This window comes from Lygodium microphyllum, chromosome 25, assembly GCF_053477565.2.
Source record: "Lygodium microphyllum isolate KBCC chromosome 25, Lygodium_microphyllum_v1.1.10, whole genome shotgun sequence".
In the NCBI taxonomy this organism is placed as follows: domain Eukaryota; kingdom Viridiplantae; phylum Streptophyta; class Polypodiopsida; order Schizaeales; family Lygodiaceae; genus Lygodium; species Lygodium microphyllum.
The window spans coordinates 87,675,821-87,697,055 of NC_141159.1; the positions used below are offsets into that span (position 1 = coordinate 87,675,821).

Consider the following 21,235-nt stretch of genomic DNA (forward strand, 5'->3'; position numbering starts at 1 on the left):
GAGGCCCTGCCACACATGAAGTAGACTACGGAGGAAGGAGGATCTAGGGGGCGTGATCTGGGCCGTCATGAAGATTCATCTCAACGACGGCCTCCAATCACCGCCAAGCCTCGGTCTACACTCCTGGAGACCCTCTTGCAATAGAACCTTCCATGTCTGCCCTCCTGGTGTGAGACCGCGGACTACTAGCTTGCTCAAAAGGGCCAGACTCTAATACTCTAGTTCTATGATCCTAAGCCCTCCCTCTGACTAATTCCAAATGATGGTTGCCCACGCCACCTTGGCCCGGGAGTCCCTGGAACCGTTTGACCTAGCCCAGAGAAAATTCCACACTAGGCGGTGAAGCTGAACTACATAGGACGAGGAAAAGCACCAACGCAAGGCAATGTACCAAGCCGTCGCTAGAAGGACCTAGTTAATCACCAGGGCTCAGCCCACTAGGGAAAGGCGAGTAGTACTCCAATAGGTCAACTTGTGCCGAATCGAGTCGAGGACTAGAAGAGACTACTCTGCAAGAGTGATGTCGAGTCCCACCTAGAACCCAAGGTAACAAACGGTCTGTCCTTTGCACACCCATCTAAATCCCAAGTGGACTCCCCACTCCGTGCTAGAGTCCGAGTCTGTAAGGAAACCAACCAACTTTCGCCAATTGATTTTCGCTCCCGCTACAGTGCAAAACACCTCGAGAGCTAGTCTCACTCTCTCCAGTATCAGCTCATCGTCTTCTATGTAGAGTGTTGTATCATCTGCATACTCTTGAGTCTAACAGCTCCGTCTCCTCTCTCACCGGAAGTCAAAGGCCTCGTAACCCGCTCACACATGACCTGAGGAAGTGAGACATCACCTCTGCAAAGAGTAGGAATAGATATGCGGCCCGAGGACAGCCCTACCGAACTGATCTTTCCAGCCGAAACTCCTCCCCTTACTTGCCACCTATGAGAACCTTGCTAGTAGCCGATCTGTAAAGTGCAGAGACCCCGCGGATCCATGCCTGGGGGAAGCCCAACCTCACCATGGTGCCCTCTAAGAAGTCCCAATCGACTCTGTCATAGGCTTTTTCGAAATCGAGTAGTAGTACCGCTAATCCCTGACCACTGTGCTAGGACTACTCTATCGCCTCAAAGAAGGTGAAGACATTGTCTAGGATGCTCCTATCCTGGACAAAGCCTGTCTGTGTGCCATGAATTATGTCTGGAAGCACAGGGCGGAGTCGCCTACCAATCATCTTGGCCAATGCCTTATAGGCCACTGACAACAAGGTGATCGGTCTCCACTGGGATAGCTCCAACTGGTCTCCCCCTTTGGGGAGGAGACTAATAAGACCTGCCGATAGACTCCCTTGCATCCGTCCTGAGTTGAAAATCTCCTAGAAGGCGGCCAGAAGTAGAGAGCCCTTCACCACCTCCCAGTAGGTAGTGGAGAAGGCCTTAGAAAGGCCATCCTCTCCCGGGCATTTCTACCCATCATGTGCATTGAAAGCCTCCTCTAGTTCCCTTCTCTGTGAAGGGGGGTCTAGGAGGGAGCGTCCCATCTCCTCTGTGACGAGGGGTGGGATGTAATCCCAGACCTGCTGTCTACATCGCTGTCTTTTGGCTGAGGCTATCTCCTGCCGGAAAAGGCGTCAGTAGTAGTCAATGACAATCTCCATCACCTCATCTAGGCTAGAGCAAATCATCCCATACTGATCCCGAAGGCTGCGTATCTACTTTCCTAAGGTGCGGGGCTGATGCACCTGGAAAAACTCCCTACACATCGTGTCCCCCTTCTGTGCCCAAAAGGCTGTCGAGATGCGGAATGAAAGCTCCAAGAGCCTGTCCTCCAAGCCAGCGAGGGCTGCTTATGCGCACACCTCCTACACGTGGAGGATGGAATCCCCTAGTGCCTCCTGTAGTACTCTGTGTGGCTGCTAGGTCCCGCTGGAGTACTCTCTCCTCCTAGCTCTACTGCTTGGGTTGTAGGGTTGCCTCCTGGAAAAAACTACTGCCTGGGTTGTAGGGTTGCCTCCTGGCAAATACTACTCGACTTGGCTAGGACCTCTGCAACCTCCTCTACGATCCGGTCCCTGTTGCCCCACTCCCGTGTCCAGATCTGCTCAATCTGTCTCTTCGCCTTCTCCCTCCTGTAGATTGAATCAAAGATCTGACATGATCGTGTGTTTAGGGCAGAGGCTGGGGCATCAAGTGTCATGAGAACTGGGCAATGATCAAACAATGTGGTGCCAGCCAACTACCTTACCTGGCCTCTATGAGAGCATCCCCACTCTCCCACATAAAACCTATCCAACCACTCCAACAGAACTCCACCTAGCCGCCTGTATCCCCAAGAGAAGTCGAGCAACCTCTCCCTCCTATAGAAAGTTGAGTCTCTCCAAGCATCGCATGTTCCTACTACCAATAGAAAAACCTCCCATGCCTCCTGCTCCTCCCTAGCCATGCCCTAGTAATTTCTGCCTCTGCCCTACTAGTCCTCTAAGGCCTCCAGGTTGTTGAAGTCTCCTCCAACAATCCAAGAGTCCACCTCTAGGAGTCCTACTGCGATATCCACCCAAAACCTACTACATGCTCTAACCTCAGTAGGGGAATAGACATTGAGAACTCCAAGGCACAAGTCCCCAGTATCCAATCTGATCCATAGAATACTCCCTGTCACAATCATCTCGTGGTCCCATACACAAGCAATGAGGCTCGGGCCAATAGAGGTGCATACGCCTCCACTCCTGCCGTGGGCACCAATGGCGTGCTCCCAGTAAGTGTGTGTGGACGTGCAGGAAAGGAGTCCAGCTCGTGAATTTGCTGCAGGTTATTGCTGTTCGAAGGGGAGGAAGGCTGTGTTTTAGGCCTTCCACTGCAGATTTTACATTTTCATCGCCTCCGGCGGCTGATGAAGATTCGAGAAGCAGAGGAACCAGCCCTAACAGGCTGCGTTTACACAATCAGACGGGGCTTATTTTGCATTTGTGCAGGCATTGCAGGTGAACATGTCTACAGAGACTGATTTGGAGTTCCACATGATCATGGATAGGAAGGTGCCTGTCCTACCGGCTCTTCCATCAGATCAGAAGCTTGATGGTGACAATTACCGCATCAAGCGGGTGATGATGTTGGCCATTCTAGAGTCTTATGATTTGGCGAAGCTTGTGATGGAGGAGATTAATATGCCCTCGGTAAGAGATGAGTCCAAACTCTCTTCCAATGCTCGTGCGGAGTTGACCAAGGCCCAATCTCATTGGGACAAACTGAATGCCAAGATTCGTTCTTTTCTTTTTTTGTCTTGCACTACAGTCGTGATAGCTCATATCGAGCAGTTGACGGTGGCTCGAGAGATATGGATGGAGCTCGACCAAATGTATAACCAGATGACCCTAATGAAGAGGGTTTCTTTGGAGGTGCAGATGCGGACCTTGTCCGTGAATAAGTCTTCTTCGCTTCGGGAACACATCAACAAGCTTCAGCATCTTCAGATGCAGGTTCAAAATGCAGGGTGGGACGTGGTGGTACCCATACTTCCGAGGTGTTGCATGTGCCACGCTTGGAGTATCATTTGCTTTCGGTTCATAAGATTTGTTCTCTTGGTCTCTTGGTGGAATTTGACAGTGATGTTGTTTGAGTTCTTGATCGTGGATCGAGGCAGCTGCTCTCTGCAAGGTATGAGAAGAATGACATCTACAAATTGAAGTCTTCTACAGCTCTTACCTCTCTTCTTCTTACCTCTCAGACAGACATAGTCCGAGCTATGGCATGCTTGGTTTGGCCACCTGAACTATGAGTATCTTCGAAAGGCATCGCAAGGATCGTTTGTCCAAGGTTTGCCGGACATAGTGGTGAGCCATCAGCCATGTGTCTCCTGCATTCCTGGGAAACAGCATCGAGATGCCATTCCCAACAAAGCTTCGAGGCAATCTACTTCACCTATGGAGCTTGTATCTACGGATCTTTGTGGCCCGATGAGGACCGAGTCCATGAAGGGAAGCTTGTACTCCATGTTGATCGTAGATGACTACAGCAGGATGACTTGGGCCTATTTCTTGACATTGAAGTCGGAGGCTTTCTTCCACTTCAAGGATTGGCTTCTCTTTGAGGAGAACCGATTTGGCCGACGACTGAAGACATTGTGTTCCGACAAGGGCGAAGAATCTATGTCTAATGAGTTTGCTCGTTTTTGTGTTGATAGGGGCATTTAGCAGGAGTTTGCTAGCACCAACACTCCTCAAGAGAATGGCATTTTGGAGCAGAAGAACAAAAGTGTAATTGAGATGGCACACACCATGATGGAGCACTGACAAACACCTCAATTTTTGTGGGCCGAAGTTGTGGCTACTGCAGTTCACATCCTCAATTGATCTCCCACTTCGGCTGTTGACAGGATGACATCTTTTGAGGCTTACTTTGAGACTAAGCCCGATGTCTCTTATTTCCGGATCTTTGGGTGTGCCGCCTATGTGCACATCCTAAAGACATAGCGTGACAAGTTTGAGGCGGCTTCCCGATGATAGTTTTGTGTTGGCTACAGCTCCCAGTCCCAAGGTTATCGTCTATTTGATCTCATCAAGTGGGATGTCTACACGAGCCGAGATGTGCGGTTCTTGGAAGTTCCCGCCACAGAGAGGGGTGAGGAGCACCCCGTCCTTGGAGATCCACAGGAGAGTAGGGCTCCCGAGACAGTTCCTTTGGAGCTAGAGCCTTTTGATGGAGATTCTTCTTCTGATTTAGAGTCTTCCCTTCCACTGGCCACCCTAGTGGTGTTTCCACCGGTAGATGTACCCAAGTCTTTAGCAGATGGAGAGCGATGGTCTCCTTGTTGGGCCCGTGACACACTCCGCCATTTCAGGGATCAAGGGGGTCCCTGAGGAGTGGGAACCACAGGATGGACCGCGGAGGTCACAGAGGAATCATGCACATTCTACGGAGCTTGTTTGCTCTAACTATTGTTTGATGACCCGTGTTATGCACGATCGAGAGCCCACTTCAGTGAAGGAGGCTTTGCAATCTGATCATTGGTAGAAGGCTATGGAAGCCGAGTTGGAGGCTATTGAGAGGAATGGCACTTGGTCCCTTGTGCCTTGTCCCTCTCACAAGAAGGTGATTGGCGTCAAGTGGGTCTTCAAGACCAAGTACCTTAGCAACGGTTCTTTGGACAAGCATAAGGCTCGCCTTATTGCTAAAGGTTTTGCTCAGCACCCAGGCATTGACTTCCATGATACTTTTGCCCCCACTACTCGTATGGCGACTATTCAAGCTATTCTTGCCTTGGCTAGCCATAGGAGATGGCCTGTCTATCAATTGGATGTGAAGTTGGCATTTCTCAATGGTGACTTGCAAGAGGAGATCTATGTAGAGCAGCCTCCTAGCTTTGGATCCTCGAAAGGGAAGTTTTACCAGTTAAAGGCCTTGTATGGCCTCAAGTAGGCTCCGCGTGCATGAAACGAGAAGATTAACTCATTTCTTCAATCCAAATTGGGATATCGGCACTCCACGCCCGATCCGCAACTTTATGTGCACACTTCCGAGCTTGGTCATGTGTTGTTTGTGTTATATGTTGATGATTTGATTTTGATAGGGGATCATGCACACAAGGTCCACGAGACCAAGATAGTTTTGCATCAAACGTTCAAGATGACGGATTTGGGACTTCTTCATTTCTTCTTGGGTCACGAGATTTATCAGTCTCAGCGAGGGATTTTTATCTCTCGACAAAGATATATTCAAGAGCTCTTGGTGAATTTTGCGATGGAGACATATCGGACCATTTCTACTCCTATGGATCCGAACTAGAAGGCCACTTCACACTCAGATTCTCCCTTGACGGACGCTTCCCGCTACCGTCAGTTGATTGGATCCTTGATTTGGCTACTCAACACTCGTGTTGATCTTTGTTTTGCTGTGGGTCTTTTAACGGGGTTCATGAGTGAACCCAAATAGGTGCATTGGCAGGCTGCACTGCGGATTCTTCGATATTTGAGAGGGACCTCTACCTTAGGGATTTCGTATCCCGCAGGTATAGATGCTTCAGATCTTGTTCTTGCAGGTTGGAGCGACTCGGATTGCGCTGGCGATGTGAACCACCGGCGGTCTACTACAGGCTACTGTTTTACCTTGGGTACAGATGTTATCTCTTGGAGTAGCAAGAAGCAGCCCACGGTAGCCCTCTCTTCTACTGAGGCGGAGTATCGGGCCGCATCTTCCACCACATGTGAGGTTGCGTGGCTTCGAAGATTGTTGGAGGAGCTTGGCTACCCCCAGACTCGTCCTACTCTTCTGCAATGCGACAATGAGAGTTGCATTGCCTTGGTATAGAATCCTGTATTCCATGCCCGAACAAAGCACATTGAGATCCAGTATCACTTCATTCGGGAGCAGCTTCTGGATGGGACCATTGATGTGGAGTACTGCAAGACGAAGGATAATCTTGCAGATTTGTTCATCAAGATGCTTCCCTAGGCTCTTCTTCGGAGACATGCCAGATCCCTCGATCTTTTGACCTGTCTAGGATTTGAGAGGGGGTGTTAGAGAGTCGTTTCCTAGGCAGTAGAGTACCACATCAGCAGTACGGACAGCAGAGACAACCTGTTGTGACTGACGGCACGTGGGCTAACAGAGATCGATGTCCTCAAGGCGGAGACAAACATAGATATTTTCTCTACAACCGTGCATATTTCTCGCTCCTATACAACATACTACACTGCATATTTTCTGTGTTTCACTGTCTCCTCTCTCTCTCTCTTCTCTCTATGTTCACTCTCTCTCAGTCTTTGTCCTACGCTCCCGCATCGCTGCACTCTGACACTTTACTGCTTGGAACTCATGCAATCTGTGTGGGTCTACATTTTTGGATTACTTTTCTCTCTTAGGATCCCTTCCCTTTCTTCATCTGCTCTATATCTCCCCCATCATGGCTCCTTCGACATCTCCTCCTCATGGTCAGCATGCAAATATTCTTTACTCATCTACTAGTGTTATGTTGGAGCCTTGTTGTGTTCAGCTTCAAGTTTCTCTGAGGATGCTATCTCTTGGTACTTCAAATGTTCTTGTTTCAAAGAGAGTGCCATATAGTAGAAGCAGAAGTCTTCCTCTTCTCCAAGTCCATGTTTAGGCTCCATTTATGTGGCCCCGGCAATGGCTGTAGGTGCCTTTCTTCCAAGTTGCTAGTACAGGTGATAAGGTCATCCCTCACAACTCTCCAGTGCCAGAGAGGGAGTGTGAGCAGGTGGTGACATAGGGTAGGTGAACCTCATTTATACAAGTGTACAGGTGCACAAGTTCCCACGAGGGGTTTCCCTAACACATTGATCAAAGTTTGCAAGTTCAAATACTAGAGCTAGGATTGACATCCAAGTTCATGATAAGCTACTAGAGCTAGGATTGACATCCAAGTTCATGATAAGCTGGTTATTTGACAAAGAGCGGGATTGGCTCCTAATCTAAGCTTACATGAGGGGGCACTTTGGTGGTCTGCTTGCCAAAGGCGGGGAATCCATGGTCACATATGTTCAAAGGCATTTTTAACCGGATGGTCTTGTATGCTCCTACGAGACATTGTTGACAACACTGAGAGCTGCTATGCTTCTTCTCTATTTTTGGGTACTGGTACAATCGACATCGACCTCAAGTTTTCTCTGAGGCACCTTGGTGGTGGCTTGCATACTTGCTACTTGAGTATCCATGGTTCTACTCTGGCGGTCCTTGTTGTATATACTATGATGGGACATTATCATTGTGTATTGTATTGTATCAGATCACCCATGATCTGAGAGAGGGTGCTAGCAAATATGTCAGTTCATGGCTAAGTCTGTGCATGTGATTCAGTCAGCTAGGGCATCAAAATATTATCTTGATTATTTAGGCATTTTTCCTGCCTTTTTATGATGGTCATTTTAGCATTTATTGCTGGCCTACCAGCATTAAATGCTAGCTGACCTGACATGATTTATGGCATTATTTTTGCCTATTTATTCAAGCTTCTTCTCCACATTCATTGATCATTCATCACCTAACTGGTTTTAGTAGAGGGAGAGGATTAGGTGCTAGTGACTCACATTGGTTCTATACTATCTCACATCTGGTATATGGATTCCATTTCCCGAGTATCTCTTTGCTTCTGAGTTCCTTGTGCAGTGTTCTTTTCTTTTGTAGTGTTTCTCTTTCCTTTGTCTCTTGTGCTCAGCAGTTTTCCATGCTTCCATTACTGCATCCACTTCTAACACAGCTCTCCCACTTGCCCTCAAATGTTGAAAATGCAACCTTGTGTCGTGCTGAAAACTCCTCTTCAGGTCTACCCACAACAATCAATCTTTGCGTTGCTCTGATACCATGTCAAAGTGCAGTGGTGCGGGAGCGTATGACCAAGACTGAGAGATAGAGTGAACATAGAAGGGCGGGCGGGGGGGGAAGAGAAACAAACAGAAGAACACAGACCTGCAATGTGAAGAATGCTGAATAAGGAATATAGATATGTAAACAGGTGCAGTGCGTATGTCTGCAAATCTCCACCTCGATGATGTCACTCTATTGTACACCTCAAAGTCTGCAACAGTCAGCACGATCTCTGCACGGTTTCAGCCCGTAATCTGCAATCAGAAGTATATGAATGTTTGCTGAACATCTGCTATTTATGGCAATAAATATGGGCCAGCCAAAATAGCAGCCAGTCAGCCTGCCAAATCTGGCCGACCTGTGCCAGATTTGACCGACTGCATAAAAGCCTGCTGAAAAAGGCAAAAACTGCAACATCGTGATTCATCACTGTGATCTGGTCTGCAGTAAATGCGACTGCTGACATGACCTGTCCGACTGCTACTGCGCGTGCAAAAATGTCGTGCGCTGCCACGTGGCACTCAGCACACAACCTCTGACAAACTGTGCTCGAATGCATGAACACACGCTTGTCCAGGGGATGACCAGATGACCATATCTCTAACAGTTTGAAGCCTTTGATGTGTTGCCATGGTTGAATAAGAAATGGTTTTTGTATGAAAGAAACATATTTGAAACATTAAGTACATTTCTGTTATTGGGAAACAAGCTTTTGGGGGTTTGAAGCCTTTTTTGTTTTGCGATGGTTGAATAAGAAATGGGTTTCGTATGAAAGAAACATGTTTGAAACATTACATACATCTCTGTTATTGGGTAACAAGTTTCAATGCGACACCATCTTCAAGATCGGAAGTCCCTGCCCTCAGTCCACTTACCAAGTGAACTCTGTCTAAGGACCTCCTGCACATGTTGGGAGCTGGCGTAGTATAACTCTGAACACTCACCTTTTCTGGGGTTTAAACTGAAAGGAATCTAGCAGAACAGCCAACTAGAGGAGCCTACAATGTATATCTGAGTTATCTAAGGACTAAGAGGGTGAGATTGTCCAACCACCTTGCACGCTAAAGAGGACTCCTCAAATAGGAGACTTTGTCCCTGATAAGAAGCTTCATTTTAGGAGACAATTTCACACAAGGACGGTATCAACCAATATGCAAGTGGAAGCTGCACTGGAGTCTTCTGCGGCTGCTAAGGCTTCAGCTTGCTGTGCTGGATTCAGTAGGGCAAGTCAAGAGACTCTCCCTGGGCAGCGAATAATTCCCCCATTGTACAAGTTCTACCATGTCACTAGAGCTAGGTGAAGCTGTCTCCTGCGAATGGTTGGCTGTGGATGCCAGCAAAGGTTCACCCCAAGACTCAGAAGGATTTATGAATAAGCAGCAAAACCTGTAAATTCAGCTGTGGCATCGCACAAAGGATGGAAGGACGAGAAGAGGCTGGAAGCAGGAAGAGGAGCAGAATAGCAAGAAAGATAGGCTGGAAGATATGACAGAAAAGGCAGGAAAAAAACGAAAAGACGGGGACAGGTGTCTCTTGCTGGCTGAGGGGTTGAAAGCAGGCTGAGGAGCAGACAGGAAAGATAAGGTGGGGCTCAAGATGTGAACTGGCATGCAGCATGAGAGAAAGGAGGCAGGCTGGAGGGTGACAGGAGGGTTGGAGAAGGAAGGCAGAAGGGATGCTGGTGGCATGCAGGCAGTGAGGGGCTGACATGGGAGGACAAAGAAAGGGCTGATGATGAGCTGCCAGTGAGGGACCAGCGATGGTGATAGCAGCAGGCCCCTGGTTTTAGTACATGAAAACCCAAGGACTCGCATGATTTTGTTCCTACTGGACATGAAGTTTTTATTTGTGTAAGTCACCTCCATGGGCAGGCCCTCCTAGAATATATGAGAGGTGTCTAATTATGTTTTTGCAGATTAAATATACTAAGGCCAGTTTTACATCACCTTGCCTATCATAGGCTCCCCTTCACATAAAGTTAACCTTCTAAAAAAGCTGCCCAGATCCTGTCAGCTTTGTCTAGCACACACGTTAACATGCAATCTAGCTAGACCTACTAATCCACAAAATTTCTTAAAAACCCCCCAGTTATTCTTCTGCTACACCCCAGAGGACAATGTCTTTCTGCTAAACCCCATCATGCACCTTCCTCCAAAGTTAGTGGCCTTAACCAATGGGCATGCAGGAAGAACCACTTGGAAGATGTTTGTATAATATGCCATCAAAGACACCTTCACCCAACAAAAATGACTACATAATCCCCAAGTGCCAATGTAGATTCTCACATTAAAATTTCAAGCATCGAATGGCAACTGCTGTTTCTTTCATCTAATCCTCAGGCTAAAGCCAAAGAATGACTATTTGATGTGGTGAATAAATCAATATTATAATACAGCAAACTCAATCAATAAAGGTCTAGGCAGTAGTTTGATGAGTACCTGCAGCACCTTTTGTATGACTGGTAACAGTAAAACCTTCACATCATGAGGCTTTAAGGCTGTAAGAGATGCCCTGAGCAATGCAATAAACTCATCCACCAGAATATTGTCATAAGGCAAGACAAATGGTGAGAGACAGAAAGAGATGCATTTCTTGGCAGCCTGAGTTCCCATCAGAGAAAAAGCCCCTTCATTTGCTACTTTTGCAACAAGTTTAAGTCTCTGTCTTGTACCTTCTAACAAATAAAGGATAGAAAGAAAAGAATGAACTGCCCGCACAGTTGGGGGGAAGAAAGGTGACTCAAGGAGGCTTGAAGCTGAAATGGTTCTGCAAATTAAATTAATAGGTAAATATTGCATGTGAGAGTGACATTATTGCACAAAAATGGACCAGAAGGACTTAGCTCAGAAAGAACATAAACATTAACTTTGATGCTTAAAAAGATTATCATAAAATTTCAACAATATGCCACACGCATTCAAGATTTCCTGCATGGATCAGAAAAACAAGTCATAAATGTTAGAAGCTACCTTCCAGATTTTCGATTAAGCATGAACTTCACAAGGGTTTGAACATGTGCAGGAAGTTGTTGCAGCAAACCAGGTTCAACCCCATGCAATTTAAAATCTCTTAATGTAATTGGATCAAAGAGTGGCTTTAACAAATACATTTCTGCAAGAACACATCCTAACGCAAATATGTCATCACCAGCACCCAGAGGAAGTGTGCTATTCTGCCGCTCTACAGCCTGCCATAAAAGGAAATCATGGTAAACTCCATCTCCAGTTTGAAGTTGGAAGCTTTCTATGAGCCCAGCTACAGTCTTCTCATCCAACTCTGACAAGTCTAATCCTTTACCGGACCAACTACTGGAAGTAAAATACTGCTGTCCCAAAGAATTGTCTCTCTCCTTTAGCTGCACTGATCCCACGGCACGACCATAAGGTGATTTATACACTGGTGACAAGCATCTTGCACTTTCACAGAACACAGAAGCTTGCTCGAGACTTAAAAAGTCTAAATTTAACCCTTTTGCTCCCGGCTTCGCTTGTATATCCATGTTACATGGACCTCTTTCCTCCTTGTTTGGATATTTAGATTGCAAGGTTGGCCCCTGCCTTTGTGGATGGGGTAGAAAGAAAAGTTGCCGCCGCCCTTGTGAGCGTGGCAATGACGGACTAGATGCTGACAATGTGACGTTCTTAGCAAGGACTGCATCCTCACCAGATAACTTACAGCCAAATGTCAGATCAATCCATTCATGTAGATGTCTAGAAACATGTTCACCCTCAAGAGCTGCTCGGTGGCACTTGATAAAGTCATCACAGTCTCTAGCCCACGAAGGTACAGCTAGATCAGTCATTCCTGGGTGAGTTGAAGAGAAAACTGAAGCATCACTGTAGAACTCAGGAATGCACTCATCCGGAGTCCAATGATACAAGCGTTGCAAGGAAACAGGATACTCATTTGGCTCATACACAGAACGAACAGTCTGCTGCAGCACAAAGAGAGGAAGCCTGCGAGCCTTATAGATGCACACAGCTAACTCAGATAGGCATTCATCTGAAACATGATGTGGGATCTCTGAAGTGGCATATGTGAAATCTAGTTGCTCATCTCCTTTAGCCAGCCGCCATTTGCTTTTTGTAAGATCACGCCAACCAGCATCTGATTTTTCATCAGGTTTAGTACTGAAGTCTATTACCCAAGGCATTACTGTATGAAATCTGCGATCCCCCCATTTTCTTCCTGCTAGCATGTTCAGAAATAGAAGATAGTCATAGTTACTGAGCTCCCCTTTCCACCACAGTCTGAAGGCAGTCTGCCAATCAGTAAAATCCATCTCCAAAACTTCTGCCATGCCATTTTCAAATGTACTGTAGTTCATGAGAGTTGAAACAGAGTTCATTGGTTCTGAACAAGACGTATGAAAACCCGTGATCCAACACCATAAATTATCTGTTAGCAAGATATTTGATGGCTTCAAGTCACCATGAACAATACCATGTGCATGGCAAAATGCTATACCTGAAAGCAACTGGTATGCAAGGAACCGTTTGTTCCAATCATCATCAAGGGCTTTGGGGCTAAAATGTAAAAGGCTCTCCAATGTAAATGGTGTCGGGGGGTAGAAAAGATATAGCACTCCAGTACCCTTTAAGGCTCCAAGCATTGGGACAATGTTTGCATGAGCTTTGTTTTCCTTTGCAGATGAAGAGAGAGAAACTTTGGCTTCTTTGAGTGAAGAGTTTTCGACACCACTCGTGACATCTTTCAAGCCCCTTGACACCCTGTCATCCCTAGTGCCAACATGCAATTGACACAGCATGCTGACTATGGCATTACATGAAACATTTTGAACATGGACCTGAGGAGCTAGTATTTTGATCAATTCCAAAATCTGTTCAGTTGAACTAGAAATTCTGGAAGTACTAGTAGCAGCTATCAAGGTCCTTGAATGCTCCATAGATGTATCTGTGACAGATTCACCTTGAAACTCTTGAATCCGATTAGTAGGTTCATCAGTAAGACTGCAAAGCTCAGCATTCATCAATATCGTTTGGTCACCATTCCACTGTGAAACATTTTGGTCTCCTTCTTGCACACAGCTGGAAAAAAGGCATGGCATGGCTTAAGTCTCGGTGGATAAATCAAAGTCTGCTTCTGAAAATACAGACAGTCATGAGAATAACCAAATACCAAGTAATCCTCACCAATTAGGTCTGTGAACCATGCAGCAATGTACATAAGACATAATGCAGCAAGTCCATATTATTCAAGGAATCTTAACAAAAATTATCTCAATTGCTACTTTCACATAAATATTCTGATCAAGCAGAAGATGAAGCTTGAAGGTGTTTAAAGTACCTCTCAGAAAATTTGAAGCCTCTTATAACCTGTAGAACCAGCTCTGAACTGGTCTCTTTTCTGCAAAAAAACACCAACTTTAGTGAGCACTCAGCTGATCATCAGCCCGTCTTTGTAAAGCCCATATTCACTAGTGCACAGGTGACTTACAGATCTGTTGCAGAATAAATCTTTCCCAAGTCCACCTGCACAGCATATGAGACCATGCATCAGCTTACAGGCAGCTTATCTTGGAAACTCCACAGTAGAGCATGGTTGCATTCAGTGTAATACATGCCTTAATATCAACTTAAATTGACAAATCTTTTCGTTTAGATCTTTTGTCAAAACACACAATAACAAACAACAATTTGTATCCTTTCTAATCAATTATCTATTAAATTTGTTTTCTTTGTAATTAATAGATATCTAGAAAAGTGCATTAGAGCTGGCCACAAGTTATGATGGATCCCCGTAGTGGGTTAGAAGAAAGATAGTACACACTTCCACCTATATGAACCAATTGGGCACACGTGACTAGAACTGAAGTATATAAGGATTAGACTCGCACACAAACAGGATTAATGCTTTGAAGTGTGGGCTAGATCTACTAGAATAGACAATTACAATCAACAAGATGGCAATCATCATGATAAGTTTGTAACAATGTGTATATATAGGCTGAAAGTTTAGAATGTTCTTATCTTTGCATAGAAAACTTATATAAGGATTCCAACATTGTTTTTGTACTCTACTCGAAAAACTCATATAAGTTTTTGCATAGAAAACTCATATGAAGATTCCAATTTATGACTTTGCATTTGAGAGGGACGCATGGCTACACCCGCTCGAGGGGAAAGAAAGAGGGGTGGTCGGCCATCCCTAAATTTTAGGAGCCTCGGATTGGCCTAAAAATGCTAATCCTAAAATATAGAAAGGACATTCTAATAATAGTAAGTTTGTATTATGACAATGCTTACTAGATTTGGTTGTTTCTATTCTTGACAATTCTCAACTGAAAAAGAAAGGTCATAAAGAAGAGATCACTATCAAGACACTTCTCACATAAGCTTCGAAGTATTCCACCTCTTGTCACACTTCATGATATGCGGCTGGACATTTATCTTGTGCTACTCCACTTTCCCTCTTTGCACTAAGTCTTCCTTTTTCCTATAAAAAGAACTCATTTTCTCTTATTCTAAATCAGTTTTTCTTGCTGTAAACTCATGTACAAGAGCTGAAGATAGCCCCAAAGTTGATCCCAACCATCTTCACGACCATTCTCCACTTCTTCATCATCAAATCACTCAATTTCCCTCTTCTCTCTTGCCACTTTACACAATAGAAAACCGGTAAATTCATTACACAAACCTCTTTTTGTAGCTCTTCTTTCATTTCAAGATCAAGAAGAAAGCCTTGTCAATATAAACCTAATCAACCATGATGAATGACCGGTTTTCTCTCTCTTTTCCTGCTCTCAGCTTGTAAACAAGTCGATGCTTTGTTTTATAATGCTCAAGCTTTGTATTAATACAATAAACAACGATAGATATTTTGAGATCATATGTAAATATAAATGTAACAAGCTAAGGTAACAAAATTTCTAAAAATAAGAGTTTTTAAGTCTTTGTTACTCACATGAAGGATAAGAAAGTAGGGGGTTTAATAAGCAAGTCATTTGAGAAGCATGGGGTCTATGAGAATCTATAGCTTTTCACATTGTGAAGTTTTTCACTTTTGCTTTTGCTCTTGGTTCTAGTTTTTGTGTTTGTGGGCAAAGAGTGCTTGGATCTTGTGGATTTAAGAGGATAGAAGAGGGAGAAAAAGAAGAGGATCGTCACTCGGAAAAAAGGAGGCAAAGGTAGAGAGATGGAAAATGCCCCAAATTCAATTATTTGTTGGTCTCTCCACTTGAATAGGCTAAAAACAGCTTCAGCCTTGTTGAATCCAAGTCTTGGAGCTTCCAATTTTTGGCACGCTTCCCGAGGCTACTACTAAATCCTAATTTCTACTGCACATTAGGATTTACAGTGGAGAAATCTGAAATTTCTCAACCTCTAGTGATCTCGATGCTGCAATCTTTGGAGCAAGGCTGTAGAAAGGCTGGGAGATGAGTGAGAATGTTGAGGAGAGAGAAAATTCAGACTTTCTTCGCAAAGAACTGAAGAAAATCTGTCGTTTACTACTACTGCCTTATCTCAACAGCTTGTAGATGCAAAGAACTGAAAAAAATCAGTCATTTACTATAGCCTGTAGATGCTGTCACCTGCTGTTGATTGGTCTTCTCTTGCCCTTGGCTGCCTCAGAAGGTCCTCCAATGGCTACAAATCAGACCAGCAACATCTCCCTCTCTCTTGCAGACTGAATACACTAAAAATGCCTCTCTCTAGCCTCTAAAGACGTTTTTAAGTCTTGCATGGGCATTTTTGACAAGTGGAAACCTTCCCAAATGGTTTTTCCAGCATTATCCATAATTAAATAATAATTTTCAGTCTTTAAATTTTGAAAATTAATCTAATAATTTTTTTGGTGTCCTGAAAAATAATCAGATTGGCCAATAATTAAATTGGCTTGGCAACTTCCATTTCCCAATGTCTCTGCGCCATCTTTGACCACCATCACATTGGCATTAGGTAAGCATTATCCATAATTAAATGTTAATTTTCAACCTTCAAATACTAAAAATTAATTTAATAATTATTTCCATGCTCTGAAAAATAATCTGACAAGCCAATGATTAAATTGGCTAAGCAACTTCCATTCTCGAGTGTCTCTACGTCATCTTTGACTATCAGATTAGCGTTAGATATCATTAAACGCCACCTCTCTAGTGTCACCAACTAACACTTATGGCCAAATGAATAATCTAGGCCAACAATTGACACCAGATGGCACCAAGTACCTGTGCATCATAACTTATAGCAACTTTTGCCTTTGACATCCCGTGATTTTCTTGGGTCCTAAGCTCGTAAATTTACTCTAACCCCAATTACACCTCACATGTGCAACATTTACTTAACCGTGTGATTAAAAATTAGCCACATATTAAGTGAGGTTTTTAAAAATACATGTCCTCATGACAAAAAAGTGCCCCAGTGTCCTACTGTGGATCACTGATACTTCTCTGTGAGCATAGGCGTGAGTCAAACCCAACAAACCCCCCTAGAGTGAAAAGTGATCTGCATACAAGGATCATCCACCGAAGGAGATCAAATCTAAAGCATTGCAAAATGCTTCAAATTTGTTACAAGGAAGAGCTTATTGAGCTAAAAAATGCATTAGCTTCACTTAAACAGCTCCAAAACATGCTTAATTAATGAAGTAACCTTGTTTATTTAAAAGAAATGCGTTAATAAAAGTGTTTGTGTCCCATAAGCACAAACCCACTTGGGAGAGCCCAAACTTTCTATAAGTAAGTATATTGCCCTCCATTAGTCATAGATCTCGTTTTTATAGGTTTCAGGTATTTTTAGCATATTGCCCACACCCCTTTCGCAAAGTACATCGCAGTCTCAAGTGTCCCTTGTTTTCTCTCTCCACTGCCTATGTTTGCTGTTCTCTCTCCTACAACCTACGTTTTTAGTCTTTCTCTCTCCTGTACTGTTGTCTGCATCAGATCCAGCCTTCCTTGGCTGTGTTTGCTGGTGTTCGACATCCGGAGTTTGCCTTGCTAGGATTCGGGATCCATTCGGAGTACGACACACTCTCCAGCTCATTACCCTACCCTGATTCTTGAGATACAAGAGTTTGAGGTTCAGTATTCATTCACTGCATAGTGTGTTTACTACATGAGCATCGTATATTCAGTAGTCATATCATTTCATTTATTCACTGTGTTCATTGTCTCTAAGTTACCCTAACCCTAACTGTGTTCTTTTATCAATTTGTGCTTTGTCGTACGATTGTTATTTGTGTTTCTGTGTCTGGGTATTTCTTTATATGGTATCAAAGCCAGATTCTCTGAGAGAAACCTAGGCTCTCTAAGGTGATCACTTAGACTCCCTTGATAAGATAACGATCGCTTCTATAGTCTTGGTAGGTCACTAGGGAACCAATGTACACCCTTTACCTAATGCCTTGGCTGCTTTGGGATTGGATGGCTTGGGGTAAAAGAAAATAAACATAAAGGGCTTATTTCTCACAGCTCACTTTTGGGCCTGAGAGGGGATGTTGAGCTAAACATGCATTAGCTTGACTTAAACACCCCCAAAACATGCTTAATTAATGAAAAAACCTTCTTATTTTAAAAAGAAACGCGATCCTAGAGAGTTACTATGTCCCACATGCAAAACTCTAATTTGGGTGCCCCAAACTTTTTATAAATAGCCATGCAACCCACCACTCTCCCTTAATCTTGTTTTTGTAGATTTCAAGAGCCGTATTTGCATGGGACATCGCAGTCAGAGCTTCCCCAAGCAATTTACTACCATCTAGCGCCCAATTTCAGCCTTCACCACCTATCTCCAACTATCGCCTAGTACCTTGGAGTTGCCGCCTACAATTTGATTACTGCATTTAATACTGACTTTAGCATCTGGTATTCTTGCCAGCAGTCTAAAGCTGTCGCCCTGCTCTTCTCTCTCCTCCATAAGCTGCATTTACATCTTTTGGCTACCACCTTGATCTTCTCTCCTCCACACATTGCATTTGCACCTAACAATTGTCGCCCAATTTCTCTCTCCTCAGGTATCTATGTTTTTAGTCTTTCTCTCTCTTGCACTGCCGTCTACATTAGATCCAACCTTCCTTGCTACAGTTGCTGGTGTTCGATACACGAAGGTTGCCTTTGCTATGATTCGGGATCCGTTTGAAGTACGACACACTCTACAGCTCATTACCTTTTGCCTTGATCCCAGAAATAGAAGAGTTTGAGATTCAGTATTCATTGCATAGTGTGTTTGCTACATGAGCATCATATATTCGTTATTCATTCACTTTATTATTCATTGTGTTCACTATCTCCGAGTAACCCTAACCCTAACCCTAACCCTAACTGTATTCTGTGTTCATCAATTTGTGCTTTATCGTATGGTTGGTTTTGTGCTTTTTATAATTTAGAGCATTTCTTCACAAGATGGAGTATAAGGTTCCATGTGTAGTATCCCAAGAGGTTACATGGTTGAGGATTTGCTTGTATTTTTCCATATCAATAACCAAGGGCTCTTTAGTGTAAGAACTAGAGATCCTTGATCATAATGCACTTCCAAACATAGCTCTTAAAAAATTGTCCCAACCAAACTCTAACAAGTATCAACATGTGTTTCAATGCTGAATACATCCATAGCAAAGATTGCATGTCCAGACTCCAACTACTATTGTATATCCACATGCAATGACCAATTCAGCATGAATCAGCTCTAATCGGCCCAGATCAGCTGAAACTGTAATTCAGGTCATCTAGATCACATAAGTGAAGAGCTACAAACTCAGTAGTTGTGCTATTGAAGAGGGCTCCTCCATAGTCATATCAAACTCCTTCAATAGTCAGAGACAAAGCCAACCCACTTCTTTGGGAAGGCTTATGTTTCCTTTGGAAGGTTCAAAGGTCCATTTCCCACCATGAATGGAGTCATTTTCTCATCACCAAATTGCAAAGTTAGACCCAAATCACAATATATTTGTCCAAACTTGATTTGTTCATTGTGAGTTTGTGATTGATCAGTTGCTTGTAGCTTTCCAACTTGAGTTCAAATAGTTAAAATATGATGTAGATTCTTGCATGATTGAGTTGTTCAATGGATTTTTGACATTGTAAATGGTGATATGCATGTCAAGATACCTGCAATTTTAGTGGGGAAGTGTGTGATCACAGATAACACTACCCATCCAGAGGTGACTAGGCACCAAACTGAGCTCAAACTTTCCCAAAGGTTTCCCAATTGCTTGCTACATGATTAGCTATGCCGTATAGACATCGAAATGGCTCTAGCCAGTCGTTTTAATGGTTAAAAAGTGGTCTTAGATGGCTTGGCCAACCTTGAAACTTATTTAGGAGTTTTGTGCTAGCCAAACCTCCATTTGTTGGTTGTGACTTACCATTGCTTTCTCTTGGCCAGAGATCTCTTGCATTTCTAGCCCAAGTTGATTGTTTGCAGCTGGAAAACACCTTCGTATATTATAGATAACCCATTCCTTGGATAATAGGTGTAGTTGTTTGGTCTACAGTGCAAGGTATTGAGTTCAATTATTCACACGTGTTTTGTTGCCACCTATCTCCTGAACACAGAAATTTTAATCAATGTGTTCATTATTTGATCTTGCAGTTAATCTTGTCTTATGGGATAATTTGTATAAATTTTTGGATGGCCTGTAATGGACACATTTCTGTGTAAGATGTAATGAACCAACATTATGGGTGACAGCGTATGGATAGACATATTCGTATGTGATGCGATATCAGACACAGTCCACCAGCATGGTGCTTTAATCCAATGAGGTGTGTCTTCCATGGACAAGCACCGCACACTAGAGATTGGGAGCCAAATACAGGCCTGGAGTCAGGACAAGTGACCCACGTAATCAGATGTAAACAACTTGGATGGAACAATATAACATTGTGCCGTTCCAGAGTATACTTGAAGGCCTTCCTTGAAATATGCTGATGGCTAAACAAACCGTAGCCTGATCCTCACTCATGCTGAAGGCTAAGGCTAAACAAAATCAAGCCTGATGTCCTCACAGATGCTGATCGCTAAACAAACTCAAGCCTGATTTCCTCACAGATGCTGATGGCTAAACAAGCTGTACCCTGATTGTCACACATGCTGAAGGCTTAGGCTAAACGAACTCAAGCCTTATTTCCTGGCAGATGCTGATGACAAAAGAAACTGCAGTCTGATTTGCTCATAGGATGTTAAATTTCTGCAATTTCCTTGCTGGAAATATAAGCAATGTCACACAGCTATTGAAGGGGTTAGTCCGAAGGGAAATCCAGGGTTAGTCCGAAGGGAAATCCAGCCATACCTCGCAAATCACATGGGTGCCACGGGGATAAGGGGAGCGGAAGAGGCCATGCGAGACCAGCAAGTCGTCTGAGAAGTCCCCTCGCACCATGTCTCGCAGCTCGTCAAAGGAGATAGCCTGCCCCATGAGCCCTTTCCCGCGGGTCCGTCTTCCCTTCTCTTGCATAAGGAGCTTCAGGCCTGAGCTTTGGCCACCTTCATGGAAATGTGATGTTTTTTCACGCGAAAGTACAAAAAGTCATTCGTGAGAATCCGAAAGAGATTAACGCGAAAAGATAATCTATCTATACTACAGGTTCGGGAAGGTGTCAAGCATCAGGAGCTCCCGAATCTAGCTCCCAAACCAAATCAAAGTGCCATTAATTGCTCACATGATTGGGGACAGAGAGAAACCTAAGTGGCCATTTATCTCTCACATGATTGGGGATAGAGAGAAACGTGGTCTTTTTCTACCACTTCCTCCTCTCGCTCTCACGGGCAGCAGGCAAGAGCAAAACGGGAGGACACAAGAACAGGGAGAAGGATCAGCAGTGCGCACAGGGTTAGGAACAGGCAGGTCAATCCTCTCTCTCTCTCTCTCTCTCTCTCTCTCTCTCTCTCTCTCTCTCTCTCATCCGGCAGTCATTGGGTCAACGTTAGTCATGCGTGTTTGGCAATTAGACAGACTGTCCCGGCAGT

General features: G+C 44.2%; 1 protein-coding gene across 5 annotated transcripts in view; it reads right to left on the reverse strand.

The window, feature by feature from the left end:
• LOC148014468 (protein serine/threonine kinase) overlaps positions 1-20,955 on the reverse strand; it is a 138,692-nt gene extending 117,737 nt beyond the window's left edge. For 3 of the 5 annotated variants that reach the window (XR_015688590.1, XM_087666255.1, XM_087666258.1), the window contains exons 1-5: positions 20,559-20,955; positions 13,767-13,801; positions 13,617-13,676; positions 11,279-13,357; positions 10,748-11,075 (exon numbers count right to left, since the gene is read on the reverse strand). Coding sequence is in view for 4 of the 5 variants with exons in the window: in XM_087666255.1 (XP_087522381.1) it covers positions 10,748-11,075; positions 11,279-13,357; positions 13,617-13,676; positions 13,767-13,801; positions 20,559-20,723 (2,667 nt within the window). In the remaining variant the exon portion in view is untranslated. Of the gene's footprint in view, positions 1-10,747; positions 11,076-11,278; positions 13,413-13,616; positions 13,677-13,766; positions 13,802-20,558 lie in introns of all 5 variants that reach the window. The other 2 variants (XM_087666256.1, XM_087666257.1) reach the window with 2 other exon arrangements.
• Positions 20,956-21,235: the final 280 nt, after the last annotated feature.